Source organism: Cyprinodon tularosa, unplaced genomic scaffold, assembly GCF_016077235.1.
Source record: "Cyprinodon tularosa strain WSP-4 unplaced genomic scaffold, ASM1607723v1 ctg852, whole genome shotgun sequence".
Lineage (NCBI taxonomy): Eukaryota > Metazoa > Chordata > Actinopteri > Cyprinodontiformes > Cyprinodontidae > Cyprinodon > Cyprinodon tularosa.
In genome coordinates this window covers 361,036-388,870 of record NW_024039621.1, presented here as the reverse complement: position 1 = coordinate 388,870, position 27,835 = coordinate 361,036, and the positions used below count along the sequence as shown (strand labels likewise).

Here is a 27,835-nt window from a genome sequence, read left to right as displayed (position 1 = left end):
CTCTTTGCCTTGTCTGTGCAGCCATGCCTTATATCATGAATATTACATTATTAATTCAAAGGTTTGGGGAATGTGAGTTTACAGGATTGTTTTCAAACCTATTTACTAGAAGAGGAGCTTGTATTTTTTAAGAAGTTCTGACACCCTGTTTCAATCAGGTTCATATGAAATGAGTAAAAAGCTTCTGGTATGTGAATGCAGTGGGTGAGTGATAATCAACAAGGGACCAGTGTTTCCACAGAGTTGTTTCTTTGTCTACCCAACTGAACCCATGTTCTAATCTAGGTTATCTGGCTGTAATCAGCTTAGCCCACTGCTACTCTCCCTGCTGTTGCTGCAGGGTGGGCACTTTGATTTGCTTTCAGTCCTCTTCAGCCGTCGCCGCCGCTCACATAAACATCTGCAGAGGAGCAAAGCAGTGAATTATCATCTAACCTGCAGAGACGTACAGCCTGAGGTCTTCCTGGAGGGGGTTTCTGCACCAACAATGGCTGAGCGTGAAGATGTAGGTTCAATCAAAGGGGAACCAGCCACACTTGCTACAGACATGTACCCTAGAAAAATACTGGAGTACATGGAAGGCTTTCTAATCTCCAAGGTAACTTTTATGATTTAATTTAATGACTGTCAAATAAATTATGAGATGCATTTGTATCAATGGCAGAAGCATTATATATATGTATATTATTTAGCGCATAATCAACATCTACAGTTACTTTTCCCTGCAAAAGTATTAATTCCACCTAAACATTTTAACATTTTATCACATAACTGCTACTTACATCTATTATATAAGGCTTTATTGAAAATTACACAATATAGATTTTAGGTTGAAGGAAACATGATCGTTTTTTAACACATAATCTGAAAAAACATACAAAAAACATGTATGGTCACTTCCCCTCCATAATGGAAGAACATCAGACTGACCAAGCAGGAAATCACAACTTGCACAGATTTCAGTTATGTGCGATTATTTAGACATTTTATGAATTCAATCTGAGTGAAATATGATTCCAAAAATACGCAGCAGAATCTCTTTATTTGTCTTCAAAGACACTAATTTGATGTTTTATATTCCACTGAGTTCTGCTTCATATTATCAGCGTCTCGCCGGTTTCCCCTCTCTGACCTAGACTGTGTTCACCTCCTGTGAACTGGGTGTGTTTGATGTGCTGCTGGCTGCAAAGCGTCCGCTGTCAGCGGAGGAGATCAGTCAGGCGGTGGGAGCCAGTTTGGATGGGATGCAACGGCTGCTGGCTGCCTGCACAGGCCTGCAGCTCCTCAAAACACACCAGGACCAAGGACAAGGTCAGGACTCGCTGAAAAATGGTTCTTATCTCCCCATAAATCTGAGTTTACATGTTCGATGTTGATGTAGAATGAATAGCAACAATAATTCGCACTCTGTAAGCTTTTACACATTCTGTCTAAATATAATTTCAAGCTTTAATGTATTAATGGAGGCTTTGTATGGGGCCTGGGAAGGACATTTTTCTAACAAATAGATATCTGAAAAGTGTGGTCTGAATTTGCAGCTTTATGCTATGCTTTGTAGAATCACCTTTTGCTGCAGTTACACCTGCACATTGTTCTTCCTTTATTTATTCATCTTTCTTCCTCATCTTCAGTTTTTTACAGCAACACAGAGCAATCCAGAGTCTTCCTCACTCGTTCCAGTCCTTTGTCCCTCTACCAGTCCATCCAGTACAGCTCCAGGACCATCTACCTCTGCTGGCACTATCTTACAGATGCTGTTAGGTCAGCAGATACAGAAAATATCTCTGTTTTTTTTTTTTTGTTTCTCAGCAAAGTGTTGCCTTTCAGAATTACAAATAGTGTTGCACTGATACTGATACCAGTATCGGACGGGGCCCTGATCCAGCAGTAAATGGTAGTATCGGTATCGGCGAGTACAGACAAATAGGGCACCGATTCCATTTTGAGAGCCAAAAGTTTATTCAACTATTGTCACCCATTCCAGGTAGGCAATAAAAAGTTCTACTAGATTCACTTTATATTAGTATTTTTCCTGCTTCACAAAGGTAGGCAGCAGCTTGACAAAGCCATGATGGCAATTATTTTATATCCAAGTAGTATGCAGTTCTTCATATATATATATATATATATATATATATATATATATATATATATATATATATATATATATATATATATATATATATATATATATACACATCAATTTCAAACAGATGATATCGGTATTGGCTGATACTGCACAGCCAGGTATCTGGTATCAGTATTGGGGCCACAAAATGGCATCGGCACAACACTAATTACAATACAGCAATAAAATCCAAGAAGTCGGCCACACTTTCCATTATATCTAACTACTGTTACATGTAGAAACATTAGGTTAGGATTAATGTATTAGTCCGTTAGGTGTCCATGGGCACTTGAAATAGTTACCATCAAATTCCTACCAAACCTATTTTCAGCAGATGATGTCACAGATACCAAACTTATGATTGTTCTCAGAAAATCAGGACTGTCCAACGTAAAGTGTGGCCCTTTCGAGAGTATTAATTTGATTTGGATTTGGAGTAATAAATCTTATGTAGCTTGAGGACAATTATAATGAGGATCAGAGGAGAATCGAATTCTCCAAAAACTCAGGAATAGACAAAAGTGCAGACTGTATTTCAAAGGATCGAAGAATATTTGGGAAATGATTGGAACTAAATGGTTGCCCTGTGACAGACTGGCGACTTATCCAGGGTGTACCCCGCCTCTCACCCATAGACTGCTGGAGATTGGCACTGGGACCCTGATGGAATAAGCAGGAGAAGATGGAGGATTTCCAGTACATAAATTCATTAGAATAATGCCTTTGTTCCTGATCTGCTGGACTGGACAATCTAAAATCTTCAATACTTTGGGAAAACTACAGTTTTTATTCTCCTTTGGGTTATTTTTACATTTGGTCACATATTCATAGAAAGTCGTTTGCATTTGGATTTTAAGTTATACAAACCAACACGGAGTAGAGGAAAGTTATGAATTTTAAAAGACGTGACGCATAATTTTCAACACTTTTGTCCTGCTTTTGTATTCTGCTCTTGTATTCTGGCTCTTGTATTCAGGGCTCTCTCTGACATCCCAGCTTAAATCCAGTGCAACCAAATACCTTTAGAAGTAATGAGCAGCAGAGTCCAGCAGTGTGCAACTAATTTTCAGTATAAATCCAGCTTTTCTTTGATGGGTTAGGGGATTTATTGGAGACCTCCAGTGAGCTATAATGAACAAACAACGTGGTGACAAAGGAACACAAGAAAAAGGACAAAGTTGTTTAGGAGTTTAAAGCAAAGAAAAGGCTAAATGAACTGACTTTAGGGCTGAGAAGCTGCAGGGAGCAACTGCTCAGGCAAGCGAAACTAATGAAAACTAATACTGAAGCAGAAATCTGGTTATCATAAAGATGTGGATGAAAAAAAATTAAATAAAGCAATCAGAAGTCATCAACAGAGAAGAAGCATTCTTAAACCAAATCAAATCTGCATACTGTATGTGACCATGAAACACTCTTTCTTTCCACTTTAGTTACAAATGATTGCACGATCAGACAGAATCCACGTTAAACACATTGACATTTCTGATCGTAAAATGAGAAAATGTAAAAAGAAATGTCCTGAAAAAGTGCAGATTTTATTCATGTGGAGAAGAGGAAGTCAGCCACAGGTAGGCAGTGAAGAGCTGTGAGGGAAGCAGCTTCAGCATCCAGTCTGGATACAGACTTTGGTCTTCCTTCTCCGTTTGAACTCTGTCCTTTGATGTTGTGTTTCTTAGTGATTCTGACCACAGAAAGCTGAGAGGAAAATAAAACTGAAACCAAATACCATCAAAGATGATACTAATTTTATCTGCATGTCTCCGTTACTGTTATTAATTTCTATTTTCCCTTTCTTTACGTTTCCTCAGAGAGGGAAGAAATCAGTATGAAAAAGCTTTTGGAGTCAGTTCAAAGGACCTGTTTGAAGCTCTCTACAGGTAAAAAAAACAAAAAACAAAAAAAAACTGCTGCACAATCACAGCCATGAAATATGTTGGCATATTTATAATGCATTGCCTTCTCTTTGTTCTTAACATGTTCTTAAAAATTTCCTTCCAAAAATAATCTGACTTGTTGGATTAATTAGGAGGGAGAACATGCGAAATGAAATGAGGCAGAGAGAGAAAGTGAGAGGGCAAGGCTGGTGATGTGAGGAAGCTACAGGCAAAGAAAAAATAATAATAACCCACCATTGTCCTAAAGGGTCTGGTATGTTTATAGCATCCGGTGCCCACAGTTTTAACGCTTCGCTGATCTGCTGGTCAGCAATTTTAGGGGTCATCACACACACAGCACAGTGTGTTAGCTAAAAGATTTTGATCAGCCTGCCTGAGGGCCTGTTACAATAACACCAGCAGACCCAGGGGACGAGAATCCATCCAAAGTGAGAGACACAAAGGAATAAAGCACAAAAACATCCTTCTTTCTTACTGGTAGTTCCGTCCTCAAGTGAAACGGGAAGGAAATTTCTGCCTTAGAGGTTTCATTGTTATTCTACATCTAAGGGACTAGACTTTGTCCTCTTTGCAATCATTTAAAAAAAAGGATTCATCCCCTACATTATTTTATAGAAGGCAGCTGACAGTTTTAATAGAGGCTGCTTCATTGCTTTAGATTAATGCAAAAAAAAAATATATATATACTATATCAGTGATGAGATACATTTGCAAATCAGTGTCAATGCATTGTAATGAAAGTGCTGTACAAAGAACAATCTGGGCACCTGTGCTCAACTGATTTGCTGTGGAGAAGCAGTTGTTGGTGCCTGCTGATTTCCCCTGTGAATGCGGAGGGGAAATTAGCAAGGGAAAACAAGCGTCGAAGTCATTCGCTGCATTCTTGGAGCTCTGCAGCAGGAAGACTCAAGGGTGCCTGGATGACTCAGACTCCTGTTTACCCATCGCCATTTAACCAGCCATGTTCTGCACCTGAATAATTTACAGCCACATCGCTTTTTTTAAGCTCCAGTTCTCAACGTTGAGGAATCAGGAGTTTGAGAGGGATAAAAAAAGCAGAGGAAAGTGAAATTCGAACATGCAGCTTTATGTCAGAGAGGGATTTTAATAACTTTAAATCCTGAGTACTTGAAATTATCTGGTTCAATTAAGCAATGAAATCGATTAGATAAAAAAAAAAAAACAGAGTTTAAGAACCTCTACAATATAAAAACATGAACTTTGATGTAATCTCAACCGAATGCTTTAGTCATCAGTCCAGACCTTCCACACAAAAGCTTGGCCATCCATGGATCTTTATGCACTGGTTGTACACCATGTGAGAGAAATAGCAAACAATATACGAATCGATGTCTCAGCATCAACCCATGTAGTTAGGAGATTTCAGCCAAGATATAAAGTATTTAGAATATGAATAGATTGTAAAACAAACAAAAAAACAAACAAACAAAACCTTGGCCTCCTCTAGAATAAAAATGATCTTTCAACAGGTCTTTAACCAGATTAATGAATCCAAGCATGTAACAAAACTACAAGGAAATAGTTAAATAGCCTCTATATATAGAAAGAGACACAACTGAACAGGATAATGTTTGTCATAGTCCAAACTTCTACAGTTAAACAATAAGTGATGTCCTGTTGGCAAAGGGAGGCTGTAAATAGTAACTTATAACAGCCAGGGTAGCAATGAATGTGATGTTCAACCTGGAAAGATTCACACAGAAGAAAAGCAACAATTAGGGAGTTTTCCTGCTCAGGCCCCGGTGGAAATTGCAAGCATAGAGAATCATGATGTCATGACTGAGCAGAGGAATTATAGGTACGTCTTTAGCCCCAGGAACCAGAGACTGATGGTGGAATAGAGGCTGGAGGAAAATGTGGACGGCCCTTTTTTTAAAGCAGTGTCCTAGATGATGATTGGCTATGGCGGACATGTGAAATGGGCTGATAGGATTGCAGTATCAGAGATCAGAGGGTATTTTTTCTTAAGCTTCATTAGGTAATTTTGGAAAATGCAGCATAGTTTTAATTAGACAATGAATGGATGCTGGAAACCGTTTAAAATAAGTTTTATACAGTAAAAGAGTTTACCTGGCTAAATCTGGATGTTTTAGCTTGGAAATAAACATTTCCACTACACTGCAACAATAAAAAAAATGAATAAACATTTATTAAAATAACTGTATTTGCACTTAATTTGAGAAGGCAAATAAGAACATCAGCCAATGGAGTATTTCTACCCTTGTAATAAGATAATTAGATATTATCCACTTATTTTTCTTATTTGAAATGTAAATAGTCTTATTCTATCGGCAAGTATCTCATTTACCTGCTAAATTCAGGAAAAAAGGCAATTATTTTTAAGCAAAATGAACTTAAATAGTTTTCAATTCTTTGCAGCGTATACAGTTGAAAGAAAGAGAAGGAACACATTTGACTTTTAACGATGCTTTATTTACACAATTCAAAACATATGGAACACATGTGGAAGTGAAACTCCAGCCTTATTCTTGCTTTAACGTTGCACCTCCACAGAGCCACGGTATCAAGGTGAGGTCCCACCTGCAGTCTGTCTCTATGGGACAGGTAAACGGCCATCTTTGTTTTGCTGTTTAAAAAATTGAAAAGTCGGGCCTTTGGCTCGTTTCTTCTGTTTTAGCAAACTCCTCCTATAAAAACAATTTTTGTAAAAACAGTCCCAATTAAAACACACTAATTAAAATGCTAAAAATTGTCTTTAGTCTTGTGCATTCCATAAAAACGTGGAACACGTTTTCAGACAGACCTCAGAAAGGACAGTCGTTTAAAACACCCCAGGAGTGAACCAGTGGCCAAGAAAGAAAGATTACAGAGCTTTTAATGTAATTTGCTCTTGACACTTTCAGTCTTCTGTTTGGCCCTGGAGTCATTTGTTTTCTCTTTTCTCATCCTCTGTAATCACCGTCTAAGGGCCAACAATGACTCAACTTCTTTTGGATGTCTTTGTGTCATATCAAGTTGCTCTGAGTGCTGGATGGCTGCTCCACTACAGAGATTTTAGACAAGTAGAAACCAGAAGAAAGAGGATGTATGTGTGTATGTGGGCCTTATGGTGGTGCTGCTTGATGAGGTGGAGATTTCTCAGAGCAGCAGCTCTCACCACAGGCTCTTCTGTTCTGCCGCACCCTGTCTGTCTCACAGAGACACACGGAGCGGGCGCTGGGAGAAACTTTCTAAATGAGAAGCGTTTCTGTTTGCACTTCGCTCCTTCGGGTGACAGTTTAGTAAAGATGATAAAGACGCTTCTGCTTCCATGAGAGGAGACATGAGGGGAAAGGGATTAATAAAAAATAACTTGTCTGTTCAGGTCAGACGAGGAAATGGTGAAATTCATGCACCTGATGAATTCCATCTGGAACATCTGTGGCAAAGACGTGGTCACGGCCTTCGATCTTACACCTTTTAAGGTCATCTGTGACCTTGGAGGTACGTTTTCCAGCATCTTACATTTTCCAGTAAAGAGCTCAGACCTTTCCGAGCACTGAATTTGCAGGTCAGCTTAAGATGAAGCGCATTTAGGGGATAAAATCTAATATGCTCAAAGCCATAAAGAAAATTTATTTTCCCCCTTGAGACACTGTAAGCAAAGTCATACAGCTTGTAACTGGGGAATAAAAATACTGATAGTTAAATTCTAAGATGATGGTTTAATGTGGTAGATGAGGCAAAATATAACATTATGACAATGTCAACTTAAACAGGATTAAGTCTAAAACAATTCTACTCTTTATGTTTCATCTGATCTACTATCTATGAGCCCTGAGTATTTAAATGTGCATAAATGTACAAAGATGCTGATAATTGCAAGAGAAAGAGTAAATTTATATTACCGGAGTGGTCTCCTCTTTGATATGAAATCAAAAGTTTTATGTATACATCTGCAATGAGCCCTTTAAAAGACTTGGTGAAGCGATGTGGCCTGATGTTAAAATTAGTTTGAAATCCTTGAATTAGAATTTAAAATGAATTTTTTTTCTTTGCCTGTATTAGTTTTTTTCTAGTTGTTTAAAGGTCACTTAGTTTTTCTTAAATCTTTACAATATATTCAGCAGAAATGAATGCAGACCCACTCGTCTATCAGCTTTAACAGAGAAGTAAGTTTAATATTTCATGCGCAATATGATATTCAGTATTATAATTGAATTATTTAAAGTTTGTGAGGATTACTTGGTAAGGCAAACATAAATTAGTTAGTTTCAGTTGTTCTTTTTTAGAGTTGTGCCTCAGACTTTTCTGCAACCTGACAAACTTCCTCAGCCAAATTTAGGGAAGCAACTGAAAGAAACAATTGACTACAGCACAATGCAATGTCAGCTTAAGGCAAACTGAGTTTCTAATAATTTAGATTGTTATTTGCCCTCTGAAGAAGTCAGGAGATTTTTTCTTAACAGGAACTTAGAGACCTAACCAACCCGCAGTGGTAGAATTTAAAAGTCCTTGTCATGTTTCAAGAAGAAAGACTCTGAATGAGTGCAATCACGGAGGCAAATGATCAGTTAAAGAGTTTTATTGAAGGTTGTGGTCTGGACTGAGATTATATCGGCTGCCTGGGTAATCTGGGCACTGCTGGAAAAGGAGAGGCGACAGGTGAGCAACTGGAAGGTGCTCGTTTGAAGGATGAGGAGCGCTAGAACTCACTGAGAGGGAGCCTTGGCGTCGGTTTTGGAGGATGATGTCCAGTGGTCCGGAAGGTGCAGGTTGATGATTTCCTGAGTTTGTGTCAGAGGCTGGACAAGCAGGTGAGCTCAGGCAGGAGGGCTTAAGCAGAGAAGGGATCCGAGGCTTCACGGATTCCAGGAGGCAAACTGAGAGCATCTCAGGCGAGTATCCAGAGTGAAGTGGTTTCTGAGGAGTGTTCTTGGGCTTGGGATCCAGAGTTATAAGAAGGAGGAAACAGAGAGCGGGGGTTAGGTTCAGGTTTCGCGAGGAAGCAAGGCTAGGAAGAAGATCAGTCTGTACCACATAGAAGCACTAATGAACTGACACCCTCCTCCTGGTTCCAGCTCCTTATAAAGGGCGGTAATCAGCTCACAAGTAAAGCACCTGCCCATCCAGCCCTGCTGAGGAGAGAGAGAAGGAAAACCAGACCTGCACCCAGACCTAGGAGTAAGACAGGTCTGTGTTGACCTGACTCTTCTATTAGCTGGCAATAGTGCTAATAACTGCTTTGGATAGAAACTAAACTTAAAATCAAAATATTAAAACAAAACAAAAACACAATGTCCTAGCTCCTTCCTAGCCGCCAGTACAATCCAATTAGAAGTCATTATGAAAACCATTGACCCACTTAAGTGGCTTTAATTTCCTTACAGATTTGGATTGAGCTTCTGTATATCATATGAGATTCAAGACAGAGGAAACCCTGCTGATAAGAGGGTGTTTAGGTACATTTGCTTTGGTGTAAACAGTTTGTATGAATTTAAAAAATATACCTTGTTTACCACAGTGAAAAAAATCCATCCATCCATTTTCCTTCATCCCTGCTGGGGTGGCGAGGGGTGCTGGTGCCTTTTTCCAGCGGTCAATGGGTGAGAGGTGGGGTAAAACCCTGGACAGGTCGCCAGTCTATCTCAGGGCAACACGAGATAAAGGGTACAAACTACAGGTGCTGGTCATAAAATTAGAATATCATGAAAAAGTAGATTGATTTCAGTAATTCCATTTAAAAAGTGAAACTTGTATATTATATTCATACATTACATACAAACTCATATATTTCAGATGTTTATTTTGTTTAATTTTGATGATTACAAATGACAACAAATGAAAATCTCAAATTCATCATATCAGAAAATTAGAATATTGTGAAAAGGTTCAAAATTGATGGCCCCTGGTGCCACACTCTAATCAGCTAATTAACTCAAACCACCTGCAAAAGCCTTTAAATGGTCTTTCAGTCTAGTTCTATAGGCTACACAATCATGGGGAAGACTGCTGACTTGACAGTTGTCCAAAAGACGACCATCGACACCTTGCACAAGGAGGGCAAGACACAAAAGGTCATCGCTAAAGAGGCTGGCTGTTCACAGAGCTCAGTGTCCAAGCACATTAATAGAGAGGCGAAGGGAAGGAAAAGATGTGGTCGAAAAAAGTGTACAAGCAAGAGAGATAACCGCACCCTGGAGAGGATTGTGAAACAAAACCCATTCAAAAATGTGGGGGAGATTCACAAAGAGTGAACTGCAGCTGGAGTGAGTGCTTCAAGAACCACCACACACAGACGTATGAAAGACATGGGTTTCTGCTGTCGCATTCCTTGTGTCAAGCCACTCTTGAACCACAGACAGCGTCAGAAGCGTCTTGCCTGGGCTAAAGAGAAACAGGACTGGACTGCTGGTGAGTGGTCCAAAGTCATGTTCTCTGATGAAAGTAAATTTTGCATTTCCTTTGGAAATCAAGGTCCCAGAGTCTGGAGGAAAAGAAGAGAGGCACTTCATCCACGTTGCTTGAAGTCCAGTGTAAAGTTTCCACAGTCAGTGATGGTTTGGGGTGCCATGTCATCTGCTGGTGTTGGTCCATTGTGTTTTCTGAGGTCCAGGGTCAACGCAGCCACATACCAGGAAGTTTTAGAGCACTTCATGCTTCCTGCAGCTGACCAACTTTTTGGAGATGCAGATTTCATTTTCCAACAGGACTTGGCACCTGCACACAGTGCCAAAGCTACCAGTACCTGGTTGAAGGACCATGGTATCCCTGTTCTTAATTGGCCAGCAAACTCTCCTGACCTTAACCCCATAGAAAATCTATGGGGTATTGTGAAGAAGAAGATGCAATACACCAGACCCAACAATTCAGAAGAGCTAAAAGCCACTATTAGAGCAACCTGGGCTATCATAACACCTGAGCAGTGCCACAGACTGATCGACTCCATGCCACGCCGCATTGCTGCAGTAATACAGGCCAAAGGAGGCCCAACTAAATACTGAGTGCTGTACATGCTCATACTTTTCATGTTCATACTTTTCAGTTGGCCAACATTTCTATAAATCCTTTGTTTTTATTGGTCTTCAGTAATATTCTAATTTTCTGATATGATGAATTTGAGATTTTCATTTGTTGTCATTTGTAATCATCAAAATTAAACAAAATAAACATCTGAAATATATGAGTTTGTATGTAATGTATGAATATAATATACAAGTTTCACTTTTTAAATGGAATTACTGAAATCAATCTACTTTTTCATGATATTCTAATTTTATGACCAGCACCTGTATATACACTCACTCCTAAGGAGAATTTAGAGGAGCCAATTAACCGAACCGTCATGTCTTTGGATTGTGGGAGGAAGCTGGAGTACATGGAGAGAACCCACCCATGCTCAGAGAGAACATGCAAACTACATGCAGAAAGACCCCGGGCTGGGAATCGAACCCAGAACCTTGTTGCTGCAAGGCAACAGTGCTGCTCACTGGACCACTGTGCAGCCCACGAAAAAGGTCATTGGTTTGAATTTATTTGTTAGATATAAATATACAAAAAATTGACTAACTCGATCATTTAAAATCTAAATACAAACGAAGCAGGGGACTTTGCACCATTACACCTCATGGAGATGAAATAAAAAGTATTTCCTGCCTTAAAAAAAATTATATTTTTGTCTCATATGTCCCATTATGCTCACAAAAAAATTGTATTTGTTCTCTGGCTCTTAGCTCTTTCTGTTGCCCTCTGTCCTTCTCCTTCACATCCCCCCTCCTCTTAAATTCTACTTATGATTCTCTCTACCTATCTTTAATCCTCAAAGGTGGTCTATATTTTCAGCATGGATTGTTTATTTATTTTTTTTAGTCAAATTGCTCTCTCCACCCTCTCTGTATTGCCAGTAAACTGCCACATATCATTTAAAATATTGCTTTTAAAAAGGAAATAATCCCATCTCCTCTTCAGCTATAGTAATTTACAGCACTGAGGATGGTGCTAATACAGATGTGACGCCAATCTTCCATATATGGAACGTCTTCCTGTTTTTTGGAATGGAAATGCCAATTGTGCTTTACTCAATATTTACATATTTTTCTGCCTCTCAGGTATGTTAAGATATGCTCTGTAAACCCTGAAGTGTCTACAACAAGAAAAGGCTACAGCTGAAACAGAGTCAGAGCTTACTTACGTATTTATTGAAGAACAATCCCCACTAATTAACAAATCAGGAAAACATCTTAAATGAGGCCATAGCTTTTCTGGCAAACACAAAGGGAATCATAAGGAATAGTCTGTTACATTTGATGTAACAGACAGCTAATGAGATTTGATGGTATTATTTCAAAATTTATCTAGACATATCAGATTTATCTTTGTCAATCTTAGAGGAAATTTGCAATCATACAGTAAGTGAACCATAGCTCAAAAAAATAAAAACTTTATTGTTGAGGAGTACTTTGTTAACCGGCCTCAGCTCCTATCAACTCAGATTTATCTCCAAAAGCATCTTTGAAGAGTTTATTTTTTATTTTTTACATAACAAGCAAATGACAATGGCACAAAGATTAAAAAGAGATGATAAAAAAGATGGAGGCCACAGCTTCTAATGAACTGGAGAGGCAAGATTGAGAAATGAAGGATGTCATGAGACCCAGAATAGCCTTTGTGAGTGAGATAATGGGCTCTTTTCCCTTTTCACTCTTGTCTCATTCTATTTCAAGTGAATTTAACAGATAAAAATTTACTCCAGTCATGTTCTGACAAAAGTATAAAGTGGTACTAAATATAATTCAGAACAAATGTCACCAGATATGAATGTTTAATCTGTAGTTTACTTCATTTACTTAAAGATAACCTTTAGTTCAGCATTAAAACGGTTAACAATCCCAAAAGATTCCCTTTGTGGTAAATATATCTGACAATCCTGATGTAACATTTTTGCAGTTGGAAATTTTCCACAGGTTGGCCACATGTGGAGTGTTCTACCTCATCTGACCACTTAGGGGAGCTCTGGAGCCACTAAAAGTGCCTTATATTGATCCTTGTCTTTTGCTTCTCCTGTGACTTTCTTCATATGAGGTTATCCGTTCATGCTTATGCATGAAGCAGCAGATCTAAAGAGTGAGAGCATGTGAGCATCAGGAGGGTGAAGGGTGAGGCTGCTGTTTCCCTGCCCCACCATGGCTCCATCAGCATCTGTTGGGTCGGTGCACACCTGCTGCTCAGGACTCTTGGTCTGCCAGAGGCTTCTGTCCATCCATCCATCCATCCATCCATCCATCCATCCATCCATCCATCCATCCATCCATCCATCCATCCATCCATCCATCCATCCATCCATCCATCCATCCATCCATCCATCCATCCATCCATCCATCCGTAGATATATCCTAGATGAGCTTAAAATTTTCTTTTGGATTATGCAATAAAAAGAGCCCAAAGGTTAAGGGTCTTTTTTCGCTGTTTTGATTTGCATCTCTGGGCCTCTGCGCATTAATTTAGTGTTACTCTGCAGAGAAACAGCTGTGAAGAGCATGAGGGGAAACTGCATAGCAAATCTGGATCAATTTCTCAGTCAAATCTTCCAGTATACTGCCATGAAAAAACCGTTATGCCTGTTGATGTTCATATTGTGTCACCTTGCAGCCACAGAGTTCAGAATTTTTATGAGGATTATATGTAAAGAGGGATTTAAAATGGAAAAGGGTATGTGGAATATTTTTTTTATGGATCAAAACATCTGAAATGCATGGCATCCAAAATATTAACTGTAAAAGTGAAAGGTGAAACTCAGTATACCATGATGCTTTTAAAAAGTCATGTAATTAGTAATTACATCCTCACTGTGTGCAATAATCTCAGTGTAAATATAATTCTAGGATTAACAAACATCAGGATGATGATGAAGGACATCAGATATGATGGCCATAGATAAAGTTGTTTAGAAATTTAAATCAGGTAAGGTGAAATTGTTAACAGCACAAAGTATTAGGAACAAACTTTATTAGCAGACCAACGTGCTGAAGTTGTGCCAGAAACCTTTGGATTTATAAAGCTTAAATCAGGTTCACTTTTTAAAATAATACTTCAACAACAGCAGCTCAGAGGGTCACAGTAATTCTGAAGGGGCATGATTTGACTGGATAACTATAAGTCATTCATTCAACAAATCAGGCTTTTATTACTACTAACAACACAACAAAAAAGCCATAAGAAACACCTAATTTTTGTTTAAACAAGCTTCACCCTTTAGCTTAAAAAGCACAGTTCTCCGTTGGAATTAGGCAGGAAAACATGGAGGCAGCGTCATGCTGTGGGATGCTTATATTCAGCAGGAATAAAAACCCTGTCGGAGGTGAAAGGAAGATAATGGAGCTGGGCAAGCCTGAAGAAATGTGTTAGAGGCAGCAAGATACTTCAGACTAATGCAACAGAGTACATCTAAGTAACCATCTTCAAAATCAAACATATTTCATTGAGTGACTTTAGATTCCTTTTAGACTTTGATTTGATTGGAGCATTTGAAATACAATTGGGAACCACTTACTTTACATCTTTCCTCCATTTATTTTATTTACTTATATTGTGTGATGCTAGCCTCTAAACTAGCCCCACCTGCCAACGACCTAAATAATTTTTGCGTGCGAGTTGGTCTAGCCTCAAAACATGAGCAGGAAGATGCGCTATGCTCATTCATTTTTAAGAAGGACGTATTCGCCGTTTTACTGACAGGATGTTTGTTTACACTCCCCCACCAGCTTTCTGTCACACAGTCAGTTTCATTGGTCAGAGCGTTGGCCAATAGGCAGAGACATGGTTTGAAAAACATCGGGTTGTTCTCATCAACAATCTTCCGATGCCTCATTCATCGGGGCCAGACTAAATTACACATTTAATCTCACATTTAGTCTGGTTTATCTGGCTATTTTTATGCTCTATAAATGCAGAAATGTGTTTACTGCATGTTTTAAGCTGCTGTCTTCTTGACTATGACATCTTTATACTAGATTTTTTTGGGTCTGTGCGAACAAAAATAAATAGGGAAATAGACATGTCTATAGGTCATGAAATGAGAAAAAGTTTGGGGCTTTTGAAAACTGTTGCAAACCTTTGAAAGGCTAGAAATGAAGGAGTAAACCTGACAGAGTTGGATGGGATTCTTTGAGGCAGCCGGGTAAGCCAAACAGTGAGCTGTATGTCTCATTTTGCTCTTCATCGTTGCTCTTTGATTCTCCTCCCCCCGACCCCTGTTTGATGTCAGCACTACCAAGCATCCGTGTGTGCAGAAAAGAGGGAGCTGATACAGTATAAAGTGAGCCAGTCATGTTGGAGGATAGCTGGGAGGTATCCTGCCCTGTATGGTGGCCAGTCTAAATGGTTTCATAGGTTTGTTAAAGTGACATCCGTTGAAACATAATTATGTCTCTGACTCTCTGTCTACAACTTTCTTGTGTATTTATATTCATTATTTTTTTGAGGCATGAAACATATGCTGCTCAAGCTCAAAGAATCCTATTCTCACATAATATTTCTAGTTTTATCTAACAATCATGAGTCTGTGTGTGTAAGTGCTCCCTTCAGATTCCAATTTCCACTTGTGTAACCTCTGCTCTGTGCCTAGATTTACCTTCACTGGATGTGGAATATCCACTACAACTCAATAGAACAGGCCACAACTTTACACTCTCAAAATCAAGACATTCTTGTCGAATAAATTCTTGAGTTTTACTGGAGGTTGGTCAGGTTTGACAGAAGGTTCAGTGTCACTTCATAAAGCTGCCAGCCGTAGAAGCAAGGAGGAACAGTGAGTGTTAAGGTCTGAGTAGGTTTAACAAGTGATACTTCCTGGAGCTCCTGTTGTACAGTAGGTAGCTCCTTAGTGGCTCAGGGAACGACAGCTGATGATTAGTGACAGAGTGATGGACAGTCTGGGCTTATTAATGCAGCTGGAGGGTGACAGCTGGCTCATGTTCTACAGAAAGGATCTGCTAAATGGGCAAATGGCCGATACAACAGAACTGAACAGATATGTCAGACTATATTGAGTATTTTACCTGAGAAATACAGCAGCGCTGATATGTGGATTCAAATATCTGCAGATTCCAATATTTTCTTCTCTAATGTTTTTTCATAAACCAATACGAACCACTTTGGTGCTGCCAGCTGCTACATGTTTATAGATTTCTTATGTTTTATTAGGTTGAGTGTTTATAGGTTGTTTGGCTCTTCTTCTATTAGATTTTTGCACTCTCCTACAATGAGACCCATTACCTACAAGCCTATAAGCTAAATAAATCCTGATTATTGTTGCATTTAATTATTAGTTTATCTATTAAGATAAAACACTATAGTTTTCTATGTCTTCTGCTATTACTTCTGTTGCTCTTGCAGAGTAAAACAGGATAAAATGACATCAAATCTAATAAAGAGTAAATAAAAGATGAACATCTTTTATTTACTCTTAATCAACACTAAAATGTCTGTAGACTGTCTGCCGGCAGGGAGATTTCACCAGGCTCTAACTGTGCATTTAAAATGAAAGATATCGGAGAATCTTGCAGCTACATCTTTTGATATATAATGAAAAAAACAGCTGATATGAAATTAATGAGACATCGGCTTGCTTGAATCATAGAAAACAACCAAATAAAACATCATTAACAGCAGCCCAGGACCGTAAAGTCTCATCGGTGGTCTGACTGTGGTCTCATGTCTACTGGAAATTAATTTTAGGAGATAATCAGATATATAATTTCATATGCACATTTTTTAAGGAGTAAAAATAAATCATGGGAATACTTCTCTCTTAACAGAAATGGAAGCTTTTCTTTTTCTTTTCTTATCGTCATTCACTGTATTCTAGAGGTTCACTGTATTCTAGAGGTTCACTGTATTCTGCAGGTAATACTTTTTAGAATGTTCTCTTTTCAAATTCTAAAGTATTTTAGTATCTAACCTTAACAAACTGCAAAATGAAGGACATTGTTTGAAACCATTGTTACATGAATCCAAATGTGTTGATGTCAGATTAATCTCTGGAGATCCCGTTAAACATCCGTAACTTTGTTTTGAAAGCTTACAAGAAAATATGATTCTTTAGAAACAACACAGACTGTAATGTAAAAAAAAAACAACCCAAAAAGTTTGTTAAGATGATTGCAAAGAGCTACATGTGCAACGTTTCAGCCTTTTTACTCAAATTATTGTTAACATGGGTTTGAGTTTTTATGAAATCTGAGAATGCTCATTAGTCTGCTTTAAATGCATCATATCATATCATAGATTTTCTATTCTATTTTAAACATTGATAAAACCCAGTGTGTTCGGGGGATGCTGTGACTTTCTGCTAGATCCTACTGTCTCATGGATGCAAACAGGAGTTTATAAAATATAATTAAGATTATCATTATATTTCAGATAAAACCCTTTTACTCTGAGCAGCTTCCAGGGTTACATGGACTCCCTCTTCTTTCTGGTTTATTTTTTATCAGTGTTTGTATTATTAGCATTAATGTTACATAAACTTCATCCCCAAAGTGGTAAAATAAATAGAAATCATGCAACTAATTGAGTTTTTGCTGAAAGCTTAACTACACTTATGTGACTGCACATCGTGTGCAGGTTTATATTTTGTTAAGATCCAGATCGCCGTCAATGAAGGTTATTTATACACTGTTTAATAACTAAATGTAATGATGTCCTTCTCTACAGGCTGCAGTGGGGCATTAGCCAAGCAGTGCACGTTGGCCTACCCAGAATGCTCTGTGACGCTCTTTGACCTCCCCAAGGTAGTTCGCGTGTCGAGGGAACACTTTGTCTCAGAGGCTAACCAGAGGATCAGCTTCCAGGAGGGTAACATCATTACTCTGGCAATTCTCCTGACACTCATAGTATCTGCCTCAAGTGCAACATGCTTATGTGTTGGCATCAAAACAGCCTCAAAAAACGAATAAATGTTCTTGTATTGATTGTTAAATGTCTTTAAATCTTCCTAAGTTTTCAAAATTATCTTTGTTTTATTTTTTAGGCTCATATGAGGCACAGATAAGCTTTTGCACTTTCATTTAGGTTAATCAGGCACCTTTCACACCAGGTCAAGTAAAGGGATTTAGAACAGAATTAAGGTAAATGTTTAATTTATAAGAACGAAGGAGACAAAATGTGTTGTCTCCTTCGTTCCAAAATGTGTCTCTTCAAAAACTTTCAGTTAAATACGGTTTGATCTTAATAAAGCTCCTAGAGATGCAGCATAATGATTAGGATAAAAAGCACAATTTGACATATGATCAATCCTTTATTTAAAGATAAAATGGCAAATAAACGGCCTATAAAAGTGAAGGTTTTGTGATACAGCAGGAATACAGGTAAAAAATATTGTTGCATGTGAAGAAATTTTGTTCTTGGTTTTTTATCCCCAAAAAAAAAAAAACAGCATAAAACATGTGGCTCATCTGTGTTCAAAGCACATCATGTCAATAAAATAAGATAAAACAATACCAAGTAAAAAAGCACTCTGAATGTGCAGCATATTGTGACTTACACTTATTGCAAAAACCCGTGCATAATTTGGATCATTACCAAATTTAAATGAATTCTTCCATGGCGTGAGGTGCACCTTTGGTAAAAATTTCCTCAAAATCCTTTCATATGTTTATAAATAAGGCTTCTTTGATCAGCAGATCATGACTTGGCAGGGCTCACCTTAAGGTTAAGAAAGATTCAAAGGAGCCCAGACATAGAAAGAATCAAAGAAGAAGAAAAGATGCTGGTGAAGGTTCTCAGTCATCCAGGTCATCCCAAAAAAAAAAAAAAAAAAAAAAATTTTAAAAACAATCCACGGGACTTTGTTTCCAAGTTTGAATATGTTTTGCTTCCCATCCAGGAAGCTTTTTTAACTCAAAATGTCTGAAATAATGTTGAGTTTGAGGTTTTATACAGCAGCCCAACAAAGCCTTGTTTTTGTTTTGAAAACATGCAAATTGGAACAGGTGAAGGGGTCTACCCATTTGGAATGATGGTTGTTTGGCTTCTTTTGTTAGAGTGCGATGTCCCATACCCATCTAAGTGTCTGAAAGGTTGGTTGTTAAAGGGGATTGTTGGTCTTCCTCTGCTCTCCTGTACCTTGTCTATTCAGCCACCTGAAATAAGTTCTCAGGGCAAGCATAAAAATAATCTGTCCTTTAATAAACTTGTGATAGAACCTTACAGGACAATATTTACACAATCAAAAACCTATTTTCTTTTCATTTGTACATAGATTCAGCTATGGCTTTTGTTACAAGCTGTTATCATTTTGAGACGATGATTTTTAATGTAAGGTTTAAAGTCAATTTACATTTAGCTTTTTCGCTTTAGAATAATTTTCTTTTGTACAAATTCTACAATAAAAGTTACATTAAAAATATAAATCATATTCTTCAATGCATCTTTATAGCAGTTTTAAAGCTTGCATCACTTTAGTTTTTGGGGAGAGGTGCCCACAATTCCTGTCGGCGACCCTGCACTGAAGCTGTCAATAGTCACTGCTGTCACTCTCTGGTTTAAAGGGGAAATGCTTCCACCATATAATGTTAGATTTATCCTTGGACTGAGCTGCACCATAGTTAAAAATTTTATCAAAATCCGTTCATAACTTTTCAAGTTATCCTGTACATAGACAGATGGGCAGACAAACAAACACACAAGTTCAACTCAAAACATAACCTTCCATCATGTCTGAGTTGAGCATATATTTATACATTGATGCTGTTTTGATTAATTTATGATTTTACATAATAAATACATGAAATGATTTGCGCAGTTGCTCTTTTTTCTTTATTTAGATAGAAGATTCCTAGATAACTGCAGAGGCAAACTCTCCCCCATAAAACCCCAAATCTAATTGGTATCAACAAAACCCATCTTTACATTAAGATTGTTTGACTGTTTGCTAGGTTGGACCATTCAACACAGAGAAGCTTGATGTCACAGGAAAATAGGCTATAGGCTTATAGATGCAGTGGTTCTGAACTTCTGAGCCGTCAGTCAGCTTTTCAAGTGATGTTTTAGTCGTAAAGGGTCAAATAAAATGGTTATTTTTCAGTAACTTACATAATGTTTCTTTAACAAAAAACAGCTAATGATTCAGGTCAGTTAGTCCACCAAACTGATTCGTGTTCACTGATAACTGATGATCTTGACTTAAATTCACTGATCGAACTTAAATTACATTTTTCATTTCCTCTAATTTGTCACAAATAAATCTTAAAAAATGTATTCAATACTTGACATAATTTACAAATTGGTAATTACACTACATAGCATTAGGTTAATTTCCTCAAGTTTTCCATTCTTCCTTTAAAAGCTGCCCTTATTCACACATTTCAACAGTTTCATCAGCAGAAAATTTTGACTGAAAAGCAAATGTTAACGTTCTTGACTGTGGTCCAGTTTAATCCTTGTGTCAGCATAGATTGGATTTGGCGTAAGATTTTCCTTCTTTTGCCCTTCAAGCTATAACGTAATGAAGAATAACTGCCAAATATATAAAATCAAAGAAAAAAAAACTCATCCTCTACTCAAGTTTTATTTAAATTATTTCGGACATTCATTTATACGATTACTATTTATTCTATTCAAATTAAATAAGCTGATGAAATCATCTCTCTTCATTCAGTTACTTGCCTGTTTGATGTACAGACTATCTGCAGCTTCTCTATTTGTGCCTGCCTCAATGCCGGTCCGTAACCAATAACAAACTATAAATATATTAAAAGACATTGCATGCTTAGAAGCATCACTTTTTATTTGATGAACTGTATTTATTATTATAATAAATAGGGGAAGATATGTCCTGACCTAAGAGACTTGACTCCTTGAGGAAGAGCAAACAAAACACATAGCCTCAGGAGAAGGACAGAACATCTTGAGAAAAAAGATCCGCTCCATGGATCTCTTTAGGGCACAAGAGAACTGGACAGTTATCATTACAGAAATAGCAAAAATGCTAAGGGAAATGAAGGCTTTGGCTAAGGCAAACTATCTCTTTCATCATCAAACTAATACCAAGGAAAGCAGAAATCACATCTCCTCTGTGCAGTATGGTTACCAGTCACCTCTTATTCTATCCTTCCTACGAACCTGAATATAGAAAAACACACACAAAAAAACACTCAGATGTTGTATGTCAAAAATGTTATGTTTTCATACGTTTTTACTGAAATGTTGTAATATTGCAACATTGGGCTAAATGAGGAGCAGAATTTCCTGTATTAATACTCATTGTCTGAAAAAAAAAAAAAGAGAACAACAGATTCATTTGCAGGGTTTTGCTTTTGTCCCAGAACAGTATAAAATGAAAAATAATCTCAGTCATGTTGTTATGAATTTTTTTTTTCTTCACAATGATAACCCCCAAAACAGTTCCTGTCCTCTGAAAAACAGGGGCGAAAATCGCACTTGCTGCACTGGGTAATCTTATACCCTTCACTGCAATGTCTGCAGCGTCCTCTTTTGACCTTCATCGGGAATGTCCAGTGAGGTTCTTGTGCACATCGAGTGGGGGGTGCGCACATGATTTTTTGGAGGGACAATTTGGACTCCCATCATCTGAGGATGGTCTCTTCCTAGCAGTAAAAGACCTCCCTGCAGCGTCTGGGCTCCCGCTGCCTGATTATGGACATCTTCTCTTTGGAGTTGTGAGTTTTGTGTCCATCTGATTTGAAAGAGAGAAGAATCAATATTAATATTAATAATCAATTCGTGCACATGTCAAAAACAGAAAGAGATTCTTACCAGGATGAGAGAGGATGCTAGCTGTGCCTGGAACTATTTCATGTTTAGCATCTCCTCCTTTACCATCATGAGAGCTTGACAGCGCAGTTTGTAGAGGAGCCAGGCGTTGAACACAGAGAGGGTGATGGTGTGCCAGAAGATGTACATGTACCAATGCCGGGATTTCAGGGTGAACTTGTATTTTGCTGTAAATGAGCCCAACAAATCCAAACCTCCCATGTATTTGTTGTACGTAGCTACAACGTAAGGTCTTTCAACCTCAATGTAGGTTTTGGTGGCTTTGTCCCAGCGCTGAATCTCCTGAACAGGTTCTGGTCCAGTAAAGGATGACACGAGTGTGACTGCCCTGTCGTCATACCATTTTACAGCACATATATTGTGTGTCCCCTCCACTCTGTGGTCAAAGCTTCCTCTACCCTTCTTTTTCAAGCTCTTCTCATCTTTAAGTTTGAAGTTGGGGAGCAGCACCTGTCTGGCTGTACCCATGTAATGGATTCCATGCTCAAGGAGCTTCACTACCAGTGGAACAGAGCTGAAGTAGTTGTTTGCGGAGATATTGTAGTTCTGACCCTTCGGAAGTGTGGAGACAAGCTTCAACACAATGTCACCTGACAATCCAAGTTCAGATTTGACACGTAATCCATTCTTACTGCCCTGGTAAACGTCAAAGTCATGCATCATGCCAGGGATTCCAGCTCTCACCCATACTTTAAACCCCTATGGGTGTGGCTTGCCTGGCATATATTGCTTGATGCTGCTGAACTCCCCCTTGAAAGGAATCATAATTTCCACCACAGAATTGTGCTCTTCTGGTTCCACCTGCAGGCATTTCTCCCTGAATGATTCAAGCCATGGTCTTAGTTTCCAGAGTTTGTCCCTCTTTTCAATCTCTGACACTGTCAAATTATTCACAAAATGTAATCTTGTCAACAGAGATTGGAATCTGTTGCGTGGCATCACGTCAGAAATAAGATTCACTGCCATCTATTGGGGAAATGATGGTATTTCACTCAAAACAACACTACCCTATATAGCTTTACTGCCTCAAACCTATTGCAAGAATCGTAGCCATGTCTCAAAAAGCCTCGACAACACAGGTAACCATTGGTGCTTTGAAAGCTACCAAACCTGCGTAAACCTACAATTCTGTAACAGCATGATTGGCATATGTTGCAGGATCTACTGTTATGCTTTATATGGGAGCGATCAACACTGTCTAATTAAACTGAATGGAAAACATTAGCTTTGGCTAATTTTGGCAGTACAGTTCAGCTACTTGTCAAGGACAAACATGGTAACTTCAGTGTCCCTTTTAAATTGTCTCTCCTTCATTAGCTTTTCTGCAGTAGTTCAAAAGACTTGCCCAATGTTTAATCTCTTTATATATATATATATATATATATATATATATATATATATATATATATATATATATATATATATATATATATATATATATATATATATATATATCTTTGGTTTCATTGTCTTTTAATTTTTCTCTTTTGTTTTCTTGGGGAATGGGCAAACCATTTCTTATGCTGCTGTTGCATATGCATGGTCCTGCATTGTGCTGCAGTAGGGAAGACTTTCAGTTTTCAGGTGACATCTCCAAAGGATCTGCCTCTCAATCAACAAGGTGAAATGCCTTGTTACTCCGTACATTAGTACACTTTTAATCCTTGGTAGTGTCTTTACTTCCAAGATGGCAGACTGTCATGGCACTTCGCAAACAGATGACCATCCTTATTTGTAAACTAATATAAAATTCTTTGCTTATGAAAATGTGTCTGATTTTTTGTGGAGGTAATAATACAGCAGTAATAACACATATATAAATTCAGTTATTGATTTCAAGTAATGAAAAAGAACCTTTAAACTGAAAATCATTTTGTACAAAATTGTCAATCTGTGGCTCACACTTCCTCTGTTGAGTTGCACCTCAACTGCTTCAACCTCTTAAAAACCTGTGGAGAAAGTCAATTCCTTCCTGTCCGGCTGTTCATATAACCGTGCGACAGCTGTTGCTGCATGAGTCCTCTGAACATTTATTTTTTATTTCTACGTTGTAAATAAACTCGCATTGAAGTATTGGAAGCAAATGTTTGACTCACTAAGCAAACTGCAGGAAACTGCTCTTAAAATCAACCACAGCTGAATGTTGGACTGAGGCTGGAGATATGTTGTAAAAAATGTGGACCAAAGGCCTTTAGAATAATTTAATAACAACAGACATGAACCATTTGTACTAATTACATTTAAGCGTGTAAACCACTAATCGAGTCATGTCGTTATTCTGAAGGCTTGTCAACAGAATTATTAATTACATGAAATAATTAAATCAGATAAAGAGAAGCCTGTGAACCACTTAAGGCAACCCAGTTGGAGTCCTCAGCATCAGTCAAAACATGAATTACTCAAATTTTTCCATCCATCCCACTGCTGCTGATTCTGTTAGATACATGAGCAGCGTCAAAGAGAAGTTGGAATTGTTGCTTTCCAACTTCATGCAGAAAATCTCACACACTGGATGAAAATATAGTCCATTCACTCAGCTTTCTATAAATATTAAATGTTTGTGTCTCTTTTTAAGGGGACTTCTTCAAGGACTCTCTTCCTGTGGCAGATCTTTATTTTCTTGCCAGAATCCTCCACGACTGGACAGACGAGCGCTGCATAGAGCTTCTGTGCAGAATCTATAAAGCCTGCAAACCAGGTCTGTGTGTTTCTCTGTGGGTGTGGGGTGTGAAAGAGATGAGTGTTTTTTTTTTCTTCTGCTAGAAATGAGATCACAGATTGTACCCCACAATGCAGCTGATCCCAGGAAGGTCTGTCCTTCTGGCTTTGATCAAAGTCAGACTGCAGACATAAAAATCAGACATTATGAGGGAATGGTGCATTAAGGAGATTAGGGACAGCAGTTTATACAAGAATAGGTAGATTCTTTCACTAGACAGTCTGTTGCTTAAACACTAAACTGGAACTATTAAATCAACCAAGGATGTGGGTTGTCATCATCTCATCTCATAAATGTACACAGATAAGAAGTCTGCGAATTAATGTAAAGCGAAGCACGGAGCACATAACTATGTTTATTAAATAGTGTAAAAAGTGTATCCCCCACCCTTGAGTTCAGTAATCCTTAAATAAAATGCAGGGCGGCAGGCAGGGACCAATATGCACTGAGGGGTACCAGAAAACTGATAGTCACCAAAAACATTTCACGGTCAATCTATGCTGATCCCAAAGAACCAACAGGAAAATGAATGCGCACAATGTTTATACTCTACAAATAAATCACTGAACAAAGAGCAGATTTTCATTAATCTGCATATATTTATACATTGATGCTGTTTGATTAATTTATGATTTTACATAATAAATACATGAAATGATTTGCAAAGTTGCTCTTAATCTTTAATTACATAGAAGATTCCTAGACGACTGCAGATACAGACTCTCCCCCATAAAACCCCAAATCTAATTTGTAAATGAGCATTATCTTTGTATTAGTCATCTTTATTTTTAATACATTGTAATGAAGATTTCTTTTCTGTATTTTAGTTGTCAGGTTTTGGTCTGTAGCCAAAATACTGAACTGCAGCTCTCCTCTGGTTGTTCTCGTAGCTTGTGCATGTACTTAAATGTATAGAGGGGGATTGTTTATTGCTGGGTGGATCATCTAAATCAGAGGTCTTCAACAGGGGTCCGTGACCCCCAAGGGGTCCACGGAGGTACTGCAGGGGGGTCGCGAAAGTTTTGGTTGATTAGACTTCTTTTTATATTCCCCCCTGCAATTTTTTTCCACTAATCTAAATGTCTTTAAATCCACATTAACATGAATTCAACAGACTGTAGTAAACAAATAAATGGAGGCAGTAGATGTCTTTCAGTCATCAATGCACACATTCAGTGACACACAGGAGCTCTTTCAAGCTGGGCAACGTTTCATTCACAACACCTGTCCCATCAACCAGGAATCAGAATCAGAAATACTTTAATAATCCCAGGGAGAAATTACTTTCGTAAAAATTACTCCATTTGTAATAGAGTGACTATAGGAACAGTTTCATACAACATATATAATTAGGGGGTCCCCGCTCCATCTCGCCATCGGTTTGGGGGTCCTTGGCCTGGAAAACGTTGAAGACCCCTGATCTAAATAAGTAAAACAAGGCTGTCCTGTCCCGTAGCTATCTTTTTCTGCACATGCGCACTTTCAGGTGTATATCTGTGATGAGCTACGGTTTCAGACAGTTGTTCAAGCTCACCTTTCTCACCGCTGTTCTTCAAAAATGGCAGAGGGCCATAAGAGAAAAAGTGTTTACGAGGTGAATGAGTAGGAAAGAAAGGCCTCAGAAGAGGCAGATATATCCCGGAAAGCATTATTGGATGTGCTGTCAGAGCGGCCCGCTGTCGCCATAGGCAGTCGCTAACCAACACCGGCTCCTAATAACAACAATGGTGCAAGCACCACTTGGTGGAGGAGGAATTACATGACCTACTTACCAAGGGCAAGTTGAATGAGTTGCCTATAAAGTCTATATATTGATTGAGGGGTTTAGGGTTTAGGGCGGACTTTCAGACACAGTCGGCTTGTATGAGCTATGAGAACAGCAACTTTTAAACACAGTGTGCACTAGTAGAAATTGGCATGTGCTTGCCCTCGCACGCGTTCAATAGGCGTTCCCTCATGGGAGCGGGTACAAGGTTGTGCATGTGCACTTTTTTTTTCAAAGCGGGTCTTTTCAAAAACTTGTGAAAATCCTCCACAATGCATTTAGCAAGTTTTTTTTTTCCTTTACTTTTTTCCTTACCTGGAGTTGCCATTTGGGTCTGAGTTGAGTTGGATGCCTGTCACTTCTGAGTATCTACAAAATACATCTAGGTTGTAACACTTCGATCGTTTGCTTGTTTCGACCCGTTTAACATAGGCACGTTTGACTTCACATCAGCAGAACAGAACAGCGTTGGACTTCCGGCCGAAGTTAATTCAGCAAAATTGGCTACATTGATGCTGAACACTGAGGTGTGAGTCTGCTCATCAAATAATGTTTTAGTCGTAAAGGGTCAAATTAAAAGGCAATTGTAAAGATATATTTCAGTAAAATCATGCATAATGTGTCATTAAAACGTGAAAGTAGGACCTTCCTGTGATTCTATCCCTGCTGCCAACTTCTGGTTTAGAGGAGAACTGCTTGTTCCAGAGATTGCGAATTATATCAATATCGTAATAACAAATCGCCTGGTAGGGTGGCCAATGATTGGCCCTCTCTTTAAATCCTCCCTGGGATGTGTCACATAAAACTTTTACAGTTAACCTGCATGTTTTAATCTCAGTAATCTGTAAAGACCTCAGAGTCTGTTAGAGGAGCCCAGACCAGAGGACACACCCAATGTGAGAACTTTATTATTGGAGGGGGCATCTTTACAGACAACCACTAACCTGAGATTGGCGACAGCCATTCACCTTTTAGCAGGACAAGAACTAGACATACAAATAGGGGAATGTCAGGATTTTTAATATTATTTTATATTGAGGCATATTAAAGTATTATAATGCTGAAAGAACATTCAAACTCAAAAATATTAAAGTCTACTTTTGGAAAGCTGGACAAAATACATTATAAAAAAAGAGCTGCAGCTGTGGTTCTACAAAGTGGGCTCATGTGGACTAATATCAATGTTCCATCTAAAAAAATATATATATATATTTTACTATATTTGATGTGAAATAAAAACTGTGCATTGTTTTTCTTTAACCCAAAATAATCAACTTTATTTTGGTTTGTAAATTCTATGTTTTGTTTTATCTGAGGTAGGTGGTGCTGTCCTGTTGGTGGAGTCGCTGCTAAATGAAGATGGGTCTGGCCCACTGACAGCACAGCTCTACTCCCTGAACATGCTGGTGCAGACGGAGGGCAGAGAGAGGACGGGTGCTCAGTATGCTGCCCTGCTGGCTGCCAGCGGCTTCACAAACATCCAGCAACGCCTCACTGGAAAAATCTATGATGCGGTTCTGGGTCACAAAGAAAAGAGCAATAAAGATAAATAATACCACCTTATAAACATT

The 27,835-nt window shown here is 38.3% G+C and overlaps 1 protein-coding gene across 2 annotated transcripts; it reads left to right on the top strand.

The window, feature by feature from the left end:
• The first annotated feature begins 319 nt into the window (after positions 1-319).
• Positions 320-27,835, top strand: asmt (acetylserotonin O-methyltransferase). 2 transcript variants are annotated; one of them, XM_038273045.1, is made up of 8 exons: positions 320-598; positions 1,137-1,311; positions 1,632-1,761; positions 3,940-4,008; positions 7,373-7,491; positions 17,701-17,841; positions 24,356-24,478; positions 27,585-27,835. In XM_038273045.1, exons 1-8 carry the CDS (start codon positions 488-490, stop codon positions 27,815-27,817), a joined length of 1,101 nt encoding a protein of 366 aa, XP_038128973.1. In that variant the 5' UTR covers positions 320-487; the 3' UTR covers positions 27,818-27,835. The 2 variants fall into 2 exon arrangements, with proteins under 2 accessions (XP_038128973.1, XP_038128974.1); XM_038273046.1 differs by having other exon boundaries at positions 532-598; positions 1,107-1,311.

What these genes read in the sequence shown, in the direction of transcription:
- asmt (XM_038273045.1), top strand. Translation starts at nt 488, where the DNA reads ATGGCTGAGCGTGAAGATGTAGGTTCAATCAAAGGGGAACCAGCCACA. An exon ending in AAGGCTTTCTAATCTCCAAG is followed by an intron (nt 599 to 1,136) that starts GTAACTTTTATG and finishes TCTCTGACCTAG; the next exon opens with ACTGTGTTCACCTCCTGTGA. An exon ending in GAGGATCAGCTTCCAGGAGG is followed by an intron (nt 17,842 to 24,355) that starts GTAACATCATTA and finishes TCTCTTTTTAAG; the next exon opens with GGGACTTCTTCAAGGACTCT.